The 12,803-nt window shown below is 32.6% G+C and overlaps 1 protein-coding gene across 2 annotated transcripts in view; it reads left to right on the top strand.

Annotated features, from left to right (window-relative positions):
• CDH9 (cadherin 9) overlaps nucleotides 1-12,803 on the top strand; it is a 137,447-nt gene that overhangs the window by 100,209 nt on the left and 24,435 nt on the right. For both annotated transcript variants that reach the window (XM_040494508.1, XM_040494500.1), the window contains exons 3-5: nucleotides 3,496-3,790; nucleotides 10,316-10,435; nucleotides 11,028-11,195. In XM_040494508.1, coding sequence (XP_040350442.1) covers nucleotides 3,496-3,790; nucleotides 10,316-10,435; nucleotides 11,028-11,195 — 583 coding nt within the window. The remainder of the gene's footprint in view (nucleotides 1-3,495; nucleotides 3,791-10,315; nucleotides 10,436-11,027; nucleotides 11,196-12,803) is intronic.

Below are 12,803 nucleotides of genomic sequence, written 5' to 3'. Positions count from 1 at the left end.
ATGCTGTTTTCCAGAGTGACTGCACCAGTTTTCATTCCCACCAGCAGTGCAAGAGGGTTCCCCTTTCTCTGCATCTTCGCCAACACCTGTTGTTTCCTGTGCTGTTGATTTTAGCCATTCTGATAGGTGTGAGATGATATCTCATTGTAGTTTTGATTTGTATTTCCCTGATGATCAGTGATGTTGAACATCTTTTCATGTGTCTGTTAGTTATCTGCATGTCTTCTTTGGGAAGATGTCTATTCGTGTCTTCTGCTGATTTTAATTGGATTATTTTGGGGGGTGTGGAGTTTTTTATATATATTGCATATTAACCCTTTATCACAGATGTCATTTGCAAGTATCTTTTCTCCCATTCTGTAGGCTGCTTTTTAGTTTTGTTGATTGTTTCCTTCATTGTGCAGAAGCTTTTGATCTTGATAAAGTTCCACTAGTTCATGTTTGCTTTTGTTTCCCTTGCCTCTAGTGACGTATCATAGCAACTTCTATGGCCCATGTAAAGAAGTTACTGCCTGTGTTCTCCTCTAGGATTTTTATGGTTTCAGGTCTCATATTTAGGGCCTTAATCCATTTTCAATATTTTTATGTATGGTATAAGAAACTTGTCTAGCTTCATCCTTTTGCATTTTGTTCTCCAGTTTTCCCAACACCATTTGTTGAAAAGACTGTATTTTACCCATTGGATATTCTTTCCTGCTTTGTTAAAGATTAACTGACCATATAGCTGTGGCTTCATTTCTGGGCTTTCTATTCTGTTCCATTGATTTATATGTCTATTTTTGTGCCAATACCATAACGTTTTACTACACCTTTATAATATAACTTGAAGTCCAGAATTGTGATGCCTCCAGATTTGCTTTTCTTATTCAAGGTTGCTTTAGTTATTCAGGGTGTTTTGTGGTTCCATACAAATTTTTAGATTGTTTTTTCTAGCTCTATGAAAAATGCTATTGGTATTTTGATAGAGATTGCATTAAATGTGTAGATTGTTTTGGGTAGTATAGACATTTCAGTGATATTTGTTCTTCCAATCCATGAGCATGGAATGTCTTTCCATATTTTTGTCACCTTCAATGAAATCCTAGCAATTTAAAAGAATAATATCAATCGTTCTCTTTGGAATTTTACAGTTTAGTGGGCACAATAAATAATTTCACCAAATGTGGTGAATATCACGATAGGACAATGAAATATGCTTTGTAACTACAGAGCTGGCATATGTGTTCTAATCTAGAGAGTAGGAAAAGTCATCCTGATTTTAAATGAGATATGATAAATGTTTAATTAGGAGACAATGCAGAGAAGAGAAAGGGTGTTAAAGGGTAAGAGGAAAATATGCAAACATCAAGAATAAAAACTGGAACAGTATTCTCTGAGAAATAAAGAAGATAGAACAAGGCAAAACAATATAATTGGTTGGTACAGAATGGTAACGAAGTGGGTACAGGTGGCAGTGATGTATCTGAAGATGAGGATAAGATTATGGAAGATGTTGGGGCGCCTGGGTGGCGCAGTCGGTTAAGCGTCCGACTTCAGCCAGGTCACGATCTCGCGGTCCGTGAGTTCGAGCCCCGCGTCAGGCTCTGGGCTGATGGCTCAGAGCCTGGAGCCTGTTTCCGATTCTGTGTCTTCCTCTCTCTCTGCCCCTCCCCCGTTCATGCTCTGTCTCTCTCTGTCCCAAAAATAAATAAACGTTGAAAAAAAAATTAAAAAAAAAGATTATGGAAGATGTATAAATAAGGCAATAGAGTCCAAAAAATTAGAATAATAAAAGTAAAGATTATTTTTGTAAAGAATATTATGTCTTTTTAGTAGAACAGGCTTAGATTAAACACACATGCACACATACACACACACACACACACACACACACACACACACACACATTTGCCCAATAGAACACAAAAGTTTGCATGAGTATAACCCAGGTTTGTAAGACTTTAGATTTATGTTTCTCTTGCACTGTACCTTGTTGAAGATTTTTAAGCTAAGAGGTAACATGACCAGATTTATGACATTGAAAATCACCTCCCTGGGACACCTGCATGGCTCAGTTGGTTAAGTGTCCAACTTCAGCTCACATCATGATCTCAAGGTTAGTGAGTTTGAGCTCCATATCAGGCTGTCAGTACAGAGCCCACTTTGGATCCTCTGTCTCCTTCTCTCTCTGCTCCTCCCCTGATCATGCTCTCTCTCTCGCAAAAATAAATAAACATTTTTTTAAATTATTTAAAAAAATAAAAGAAAAATCACCTTTATAATGGAAAACTCTTTGGAGTAGACTGCGAGGGGTGGCAGACATTAATTAGGAGATTGCTACAGTGGTCCAGATAAGATACGATGCAGGACAAAACCAGGGTGATAGCCATAGGATGGAGACATATTGATGGGTTGGGAAGGGGTTGCAGAGAAGACTGCATATGATTATTTTGGCATTGATATTAAAAGTACAGAAGAGTAAAATATGCATCCCAAGTTTCTTATTTTGGCTACCATAAAAAAAACTATTTAAAAAGTCAAACAATTCAAAGATAGAATGGGACACAGAAATAGGTGGAGCCAGGAAGTAATGGGAATTTTGGGATATATGATAGAAGGCAACATAGTTGTCTTCTAGGGGACAGGCTAGTTAAGACTCAAGTTTCAGAACAGTGTTAGGTTTGAAAAAATGTCAAGATTTTTTCCAATTCTAAATTTCTGTGAATACATGATCTGTTTGTCTGTTTTAAGTACTCAGTAGACTGCCTCCTACATTAAAAAGTCTATTTTTTAGTTGGTTATGTATCAGAAGAAAAATAATTTATGAAAAAAATATGTATATGGCCAGTGGAAAAGCCCTGTGTTTTTTATATCAATTGAATTTTAAAGAAGTCTATAAAATATGTCAATTTCCAAACAAACAAACAAACAAACAAAGGATATCCTGGTTGAAAGTGTACTCTCCCAAAATCATATAGAGAAGAATCTTTGAAATAAAATTCCATCCCTCTGGTTTCTCTGAAGACAGAGCCTCTGAATCTACAAATATTTTACTGACGAGAGGTAAAATCAGTTTGCAGTTATAGTATATATTCTAAACTTATCATGAAAAGTTCAAAACGTCTCACATCATCTCTTAGTTTAGTGATATTAAATGTAACCAGGAGTATGTCACTATTTTATACTCAAGCTCTAGGTTTATGGATGTTTTGTTTTTTCTTGTTAATGTGTCAAAGTTTAAATCTTTGAATCATTCAACACTGTGTTTCAAAAGATATATTATTCATTTTTATTTCATTGTAAATTTAGTCCCCTATGATGTACAGATGTAATTATTTAAAATTTTTGAGAATGATGAAACTGGAATGTTTAGTATTCTCACCTGAAAATTAAGCTAACAACTGTGATCGTTGTTTTAATGACATTATGTGAAGAGTTGATATGTGCCAAAATTAATTTTTTTCTGTAATAGCAATGCATATATTTATAGAACTTTTCTTTTCTGCCTCTCTGAAGCTTCACACTGACCAAGATAAAGGAGATGGAAATTTAAAATACATATTAACAGGAGATGGGGCTGGCAGTCTGTTCGTTATAGATGAAAATACAGGAGATATTCATGCTGCAAAGAAATTAGACAGAGAAGAAAAATCCCTATACATTCTTCGTGCCAAGGCTATAGACAGAAAGACTGGGCGGCAGGTGGAGCCGGAATCTGAATTTATTATTAAAATCCATGATATCAATGACAATGAACCAAAATTCACAAAAGACTTATACACTGCCAGTGTTCCTGAAATGTCTGGAGTCGGTAGGTATATGTTAATCCATGTAAACTAACATTTTTATTTGTTTGCTAAGGTAATAATTATGGACATACAGTTACCATATATGGTTCTTTCAAGATGAGAACTATAACTGAAAACTACTATTTAGTTTTAACTTCTCACTTCTAATTATTTTCAATTGTATATATTTCAATGATTCCTGCTATGGTGTAGCTTATACCTAAAATGATATCTAAAAATATGATCTAACAATATGATTACTGAGAGCAGTTATTCCATTGCATTTCTACCAACACCTTCACCTCTACTCAACTGCTATTCAAATAACAGTCAAGATGAATGTATTTCTGCTTGAAATAAAAAGGGGATATCAAATAGTGTCAGCAGTTTTAGACAGTTTTGCTTGCATTATTTTGCATAACAACTAATACTTGCATTTGACAAATTTCTTTTGATCATCTCATTTGATCATTGAAACAACTTCATGTGGAAAGCATGGGAAATAGAACTTTAAATCCCCATTCTGTTAATTAGGAGCCAGGATTCTGAATGATTAAGCAGCTGAATTAAGATCAAATAACCTGGTAGCCTAATAACAATATTCCAAGCCTTTTAATATTATTTTAGTTGTGTTCTAGTACCAAATAATAGTTTATCATGCAAACTGAAAATAATTGTTTCATTTTTTAGGGCTGCCTACAATTTTAAAAAACATTTGTTATTATGTAATTTATCTGTATGTGTATGTTTAGATGTCTTAGTAAAATAAGAGCTATTAAGTCATTACATATTTAAAAAGAAGTGATATAAACTTGCTATAGTATCCAAAATATGCACAACTAATTTTCAAGATTTGATACTATGTAGTTGGATGTTATTTCAAAATCATTGTTCAGTGATTAACTTTGACATTATTACAATTAGTACATGTTTCAGTCTAAAATAGTTTTTTATGAGGAAAACAAAATTATAACCACCTTTGCTGAGTGAAATGATATAAGATGTTTCTTAACTATGTGTGTCATCTAGACAGAAGAACCAGGGGTTTGCAAAGAAGTTATTTCTTTTCACCTCAAATGAAATCTCATCCATCTGAGAAAAGAGGCAGTTCTCTTATCTTTTAGGTATTCATTCCAATAATATGAAAGAGAGTTATCAAATTAGACAGGAGTCCTAGGAAATCATACAGCCTAGGATGAAATATGAGTTTCTGTGTTTTCTTTAATATTTTAAAATATGTTAGCTTGGTATAGATCCGTGGAAGTACTGGACTGATCCATATAGGTCGACCAGTGGGATAATGTAGATACATATGATGATGTCTTTATGGGCTTATATTTGAGATGAAGATACATCTAAAATCATACTTTCCATTTCAACTGCCTGTTGATGAGTATTCTAAAGTAGTTTGGTTTTCTGGTAACACCCTTTAACCTTTATAACACATTATTGTTTATCCTGCATATATGTTATTTTACCAGGTATTTTGACAAATAGTACAAAAACTGTCACTTATCCTTCTGGAAATAGATTTGATATACATACAGGAATAAAAAGTATAATTTGGATGACAGATATTTGAATAAGACACATTTTGGTAATAACTGATTTATAGTTGAATAACTTTTAAAGTTTTCAAAGAATTAACTCAATTAACTCATTTTAAAAACCAGAATACTTATTTATCAGAGACTATTTATATTTAAACTCAGATACCTGCATTTCTCCCATATATTTGTGCAATTTAATGGAATATTATCTCTTATTCTGTATATTCGATCATTTATCTAATTCAAACATATTCTATCTCATCTAGGTTACATTAATATTTATCAAATACATAATAATATCAGGACTAGAGTAAGCACTTGTATATTTTATTTAAAAAAGTCTTTGCTCATTCCATACCATAAAATACAGAATATATAAGTTTATACATGGAGGAAGGCTTATAGATTATTTTGTGCAAAAAGCCCTTCCTGTAAGGCAATCTATACTTATATACACTTTAAATTATGGGCAGCACAATTTCTTATTGTTGCAGCCTTAAAAATGCGTATTTGGTGGGGTACCTGGGTGGCTCAGTTGGTTAAGCAGCTATCTTTGGCTCAGGTCATGATCTCGCAGTCTGTGAGTTCAAGCCCCGCGTCGGGCTCTGTGCTGACAGATCACAACCTGGAGCCTGCTTCAGATTCTGTGTCTCCCTCACTCTCTACCCCTCCCCTGCTCTGTCTCTCTTTCTCTCTCCAAAATAAATAAACATTATTTTTTTAAGTGAGAATTTGGGTAATTGTCAATTTTATTGCCTCTGTGCCTAGAATTCCAACAATACAGAAAAACAACAACAACAACAACAACATAGAGATGTATGGCTCTGGATGCAGCTTTTCATATTAATAAAAGAGGATTTAAAAGTTACAGATAGATCTTGATCCTATTTATGGAGGATCGTTATTATTAGTACTAAGATTGACATCACTGTATTAATTGCTTCCTATTTGGCCCAACGATAGACTTGGTATGTATATCTAGTTTTAAATATAAATGTACATATTATACACACACATGGAAGATACTACATTTGATTTAAGCACTTATTTTAATAAATAAGTAAAAATGAGCCCAAAAGAATTAAACTGGCTTGCCCCAAAACATAGTATATTACTATACTATTGTAAACAGAAAAACAATGTTTAATAAATGCAGGGAAAGCTGGATAATTTTAATGCCTTACTATTTGTCCCCACTGTAAAACAGTTATGCTTATTATGCAAAACATAGTTTGGAACACTTCCAATTTTATTAGATTCTTAGTAATTCCTCAAAAGCAACATTTTGCAAGTTTTATCTCTTAATTCAAATGCCCCCTCATTAAAATTAAATCCAAATAAGAGGAAAGGGAGTGACTGCATTTTGCATTAAGATTTTAGACCTGTTAATATATAAAACATGTCTAAATAAAGTCTATAAATTTTATATTTTTAAATTATATGGTTCTTTTGTCATAAGTAATCCTGTTTTAAGGGAAAATAAATATTAACTCACTATAATTTTGTAGATGTTATTTCTATGCTTTTACTGATATAAATAATCAATTGCAGAGAAAAACTAAAGGATGATCTTAAACTAATAGTTAAAGCCCATGCATAATCAGACAACAAAAAGTGCTTCTATAAATGAAGTAATGCACAGTCATTTAATTCTAATATTATCTTCCTTATATTAGTGATTTTCACTTAAACCAGAGCTAAAAAACTACTACCATTAACTTTGGGGGTAAATAAAGTCTTCTAAAATAAAATGAAATTTCTTTATTATTATCCTACCCTTCTCCCCAATATATCCCCTAATGGTCTCCTCGATACTGTCCCTTTCTTCCTATTTATTTTTGTCCAAAGTGTCTCTCCTGTTTCTCTCACACCAACTCCTCTCCTTGCTCTATCTCTCTGCCCCTACTTCCTCCTGTCAAAACCATATGCCACATTCCATTGTGTTGCTCAGAATCATTTTTTAGTTAAAATTAAAAGACTCTAATTAATTGTTGAAATCTTAAATGCATTAGCATCTTCTGATCAGAACACATAATCTGGACAATATTTAAGGATATATAATGAAGGCAAATGGGATGCGTTGATTTTAATATTTATAGCAGAGCCCAACTTTTTTCTCATTGACTGGGTAGTTCACCATACTGGTCTCTCAAAAACTTACCCAGTTCCTCTCCAACACCATCACTTCAACAAGAAATCCTTTTGCAGTTTTCACAGTTGGCACATATAACTCATCAATGAACGCTTTATGACTTAACCCAAGCCCTTTCTTAGTATTCACTACCTGTGGATTCAATAACATGTCTAATCACAGCCATAATGCCAGACAAGTCACTTAGTAAAGAATTTAGAGTGGTGTTTCTTTCCTCAGATTGTCTAGGATGCATCCCATCTCTGTCACCTACCAGGTGACCATGAGCCACTTCTATATGATAAGAATAAAGTAATGATACAAATTAAGGGCTGGGTATTCTGCCTCGTCTACCTTACAGTCTATAAACGTACATTCTCATTATGACTTTCTGCTGGAAACCATGCTGGGCTTCAGTTAAAATCTGAATAAGACCAGACAGGCCCCTGCCTTTGGAGAGATTACATCATACAGACAAAGCCTGCAAATAAATTTATCATGATACGACAAATTTCATGTCATATGATACATTTGTCATTTAAGCTTCACTATAATTTTTTAATCTTTGTTTAATATAAAAGTAAAATATTTAGATTATTTGAGAGCAAATGAAAATTATAAGTATTTCAGAAAATTCAGAGGGAGATAAAAAATCAAAATCTTTTAATTCATCTTTATAAACACATATTTATGAAATTGGTACAAAAAACATAAAAACCACCTTCTAATTTTATTGCTAAATAGTACTAAATGATAATAAGTCATTGCATTTATGAAAAAAAAAAGTACAACTCTCCATTCCCTAATGTCCAACACATTAGGTACTTCTCTTTTTTCATTCTGCTATTATAAATATCATAGTATTAAGCTGTCAGTGTTTTTCAGTGTTTATCAGCATTCCTAATCATTACCATGATTCTACAAGAACAGATCGTAGTTTATATGAGTGTTTTTAACATTTTAGTTACATTACAAAATTGATTTTTATTATTTAGATTGAATTATTTTTTTTCTTTTTTAGGTCAAGTATTTTTGGATATGTCAAAGATCACATACCTACAATAAAAAGCAAACAATAGAAAACAAATTTAACAGCAAAATACATTATTAAAAGTGTCAAAAGGTATAGAGAAGTGTTTTTACCTGTTTCCACTATGAAATTGTACCCACAGTAAAAGAAAAATGAAACTGGATAGGAAAATACCAGTCATGAAATTGATGAATTCACTACTTACATTTAGAATACTGATTACACTTAATAATTCATGTTTCAAATAATCCTCAAGTATGAAAATAATTATTATTCTCACTAATATATGTTCACATAAAATTATATTTAAAAATTCAATATAAGTCAGAAAAACACTTTAGTTGAACTTACAAACATTATTGTATTCTATTGTATTATACATATTATATTATAATATAACTATTATTTTTGCCTTGGTCTGGCTAGGACATGAGTGAGTGTTCTTTGAATGACAAAGGAGTACCCCTGGGATGGACGAGTGAGTTGTACTGTGTCTTCTTGCAGAACATATCAATTCTGTTGCAGCTGAGGAAACAGAGGCCTCAAGAGAAAGAACTCAAGTTTTCTATGCTAATTAATTTTGAAAAAAAACCATAAAAACGAATGCTGCTAGATTCCTGTGTTAGTATTCAGATACATTGATGGGAAATGAGCTGTTAGTATAATCTTAACATACAATTAATAATTTTTAAGCATATACATGCAAATTTTGAGAAACATTCATTACAACTAAATTAGACCAGTTCTGAGTGTGTAACGTATGGGGGTTTTAAAGTAAGTGATATGGCCAATATGGAATTTGCCCTGTCCTAAAGAATTTCACAATCTAGGTAGAATCAGAGTCAAACTTCGGAAAATTCTATGTAGTATACTAGAAAATGTCATACAAACTCATTTTGCCCAAGGGATACATGGTAGGCTTTAATCAATAGTATTTTACAACCATGCTTTGAATCTTTATAGCGATTAGTGAGATATCAGAAAAGCCCATTAATATACTGCATTATGTTTAGCCCCTTTAAAACCTTTTTATCTTTTAAATATAAAAAATTGTGATAAAGTTAAAAGACAGTGGTTTAAGTTTCAGAAAATAAAATTAAACAGAGTAGTGTTAAATTATAGTATTGCATGTGACAAAATCTATACTTTCTGAATTTGGGGGGAAATATCTACTGATTTACTTAAGTGCAGCAAATAATATGTAGCATATCAATAGATGTAATCATATATGACTGTGTTAACTATATTTTAAAGGGAGGCCCAGATGCTTAATAATCATTTATATCTTACACACACACAAAATTACAGGTCAATTTTATGCCATTTTTTCCCCATGAAAACAGGGTCCCTCGATTTTTTATTCTATGTGTAATATACATTTAATTTATCAGGGTAAAAAGCAACCTGGATGTTACCAATACTGGTTTTATCTTTGAATATACATTTCCAGTAAGCAAGAAATGCATTAATTGAAAATTGCATGCACATTACATTCAGTGAAAAATTGTTCCTCACAATATTTTTGGTCAACTAAAAGTGCAGTGCATTTGTCTCATTATATTCATTTTTGTGATAAAATAGGTTGCTGATTTTTTTCTCAGATAGCTCAAACAATAAAATTATGGGGTATTTAAATTTTCAAAAAAAATGAAAAGGAGAAGTGTTTTGTTTTTTGTTGTTGTTGTTTTTTTGAGGCAGCATCATTTCAACACATTTCTTTGAACATGTACCATCATCTAACACACCACGTGACCCACCAGCAATAATTTTTTGGAAAGACCGTTTCAAAGTTAGAAGTATTTAAGTATCTTTGTTTGGGTGGGTGGGATTCGTGTAGGTACGTCTGTCATACAAGTGACCGCAACAGATGCAGATGATGCCAACTATGGAAACAGTGCAAAAGTGGTCTACAGCATACTGCAAGGACAGCCATATTTTTCTGTGGACCCAGAATCAGGTAATAGCCTTTCATACTTGGTTTCTTTCTCATCTCATTATGTAATACATCCGGATGCACAATTATAGATTTTTCTGTATTTTAAGAGCTATTGATTCAGTATCATGCTTCCACTTATTCCCCATAGTTATTCCATGGAAATAAAAGCAAATTTCATATTATTTAAATAGATTATTTGAACTGTTATCCTTTTAGACTATTATCTACAGAGTTTAAATTTATGACACCAAATACAAAATTTGAAATTTAGCACTTTTTGTGTCCTAGGAAATACTTAAAACAGAAAGAATGTGAAAATCATCAAATTAAGTAAGCTTATTCATCTGAAGATTTTTTTAATGAAGTTAATTTTTTAAATCAAAAAATATAATTAAATTGATTTAGCCAAGCTCATTCCCTGTACAATAATAGCCAGTGGAAGAATTCTGTCTGTTCTGTCCATTACATTAAATTGGTTATGGATTTCATACAGTTAGGTACACCAGCTTTTTGGTTGTTTGTTATGATGAACTTCTATAAAATAGATCTTGCATAGGTTAATCTTAGAACTCAGTGATTAAATTGTAAAATATTTGTCTACTTTTTCTAAAAGGCATAATAAAAACTGCACTACCAGACATGAGCAGAGAAAATAGAGAACAGTACCAAGTGGTTATACAAGCCAAAGACATGGGCGGCCAGATGGGAGGCCTTTCTGGAACCACCACCGTAAACATCACTCTGACAGATGTCAACAACAATCCTCCACGATTTCCTCAGAGTAAGGAAGGTTTTATTTCTCTCGTGTAGGAAGCCTTCTCCAACACACTATGAATAGAGGCTTATATTTGTACCAGTGTTTTCACTATTCGGTTGTGAACAAAGACAAATCTACAACCTATCCCTCTGACAAAATATGATAATTTCCCACAAATTGACTTCCCAATATTGGCTGTGATCATCTCACTCTTTCTCTTATCTGTTTCACGGTTTAGAGCACGGACTCTTAGTTCTGACAGCCTGGTTTCAAATCCCATGTCTGTCACTCATCAGACCTCAGTTATCTGAGATTATCTTATACACAGTTCTCCTATCTGTATATAAGAATTATATTCCCTTATTTAATTGATTCTAAAACACAGACTTGATATTTTAAAGTCTCAGATATCAGATACTAGTATTACAATCAACACAAAATGGGTTCAAATGGCAGCACTTGTTTTTCTTAATGGCCCTTTGAGTTGTGGTATGCCTTCTTTCTGATGGCATCTGAGACATGTTTGCTAGTATCTGTTATCTACTTGTAAAGGTCAAATCAGTCAATACCCTTTTAGTCATCACCATTTTAGGCACATATGTTAAATCCTGAATGCTTTGCATGCCATGAATTCCCACACAAACAGATTCCAATCCTTTCCATTTTGCAGTGAATACAAATATGAAGGGCCTATTTTGAAATGTTCAGTTGAGGGGGTCTCAAACTTAAATTTATGATATTGAATCTAATACATTAGAGCATTTTTCCAAGCTAATCAAAATTAAACTATTTGATGATTCAGCTTTGGATGGTTGACATATGTATCTGATAAATGTTTTAAAAAGTTTGCTAAGAATATGAACAATAAGCCTAATTAACATAAATCTAAACTTTGCATTCAGTTTCCTTAAATATAAACTGAAACAGTATGACTTGATGAATTCTCAAACGGCTTGGCACTCTATAATTCCATGATCCATTATAATTTTAGCAAAAGGTTTAGAACAATAATAGTAGTAATAACAAAAAATGTTTAAGAACTATCCCCGGGCTAAACATATAAAAGACATAATTTCATGTAATTCTCATTAAAAAAAAAACTATGAGATGATTGCTGTCATTATCACCCAATTTTATAGATGAAGAAATCAAGGGTTAGAGAATTTAACTTGCCCAGTGATGAGAATTCAAATCCAGGCAGCTGGATTTAGAAGTCCTCCTTAATCACCAAACAAATTAGAAAGAGAAGACTTTGAATCAGAGAGACTTAGTTTTGCATGCTGTTTTTCTCAATTTTATAGGATTGTTTCCTTGAGCCCTATCCCTACCTTGGTATTATGAGGACGGATGTTAGAATTAAATAAATTAATACAGAAGGCCTTTGGCCTTATACAGAATGCAGCACATTTTACATGTTTAAAAACATTTCTAACTTTCATTAACTTTTTTTTTTTTAACTTTTTCCTATTGATTCTTGAACAAATTGTCACAAACTAAAATCCTTTCAAGGACACCACAATGCAATATAATTGGCTGGAACTGAAGGAAACAGAAACATTCATATCCCTTAAAGGCATTAACAAGCAGGAAGGAAGGAAGGAAGGAAGGAAGGAAGGAAGGAAGGAAGGAAGG

The sequence above is a fragment of the Herpailurus yagouaroundi genome, unplaced genomic scaffold, assembly GCF_014898765.1.
Source record: "Herpailurus yagouaroundi ecotype Mexico unplaced genomic scaffold, PumYag 29, whole genome shotgun sequence".
Classification (NCBI taxonomy): domain Eukaryota; kingdom Metazoa; phylum Chordata; class Mammalia; order Carnivora; family Felidae; genus Herpailurus; species Herpailurus yagouaroundi.
The sequence above is the reverse complement of the archived record's forward strand: the minus strand, read 5'-3'. Positions and strand labels throughout refer to the sequence as shown.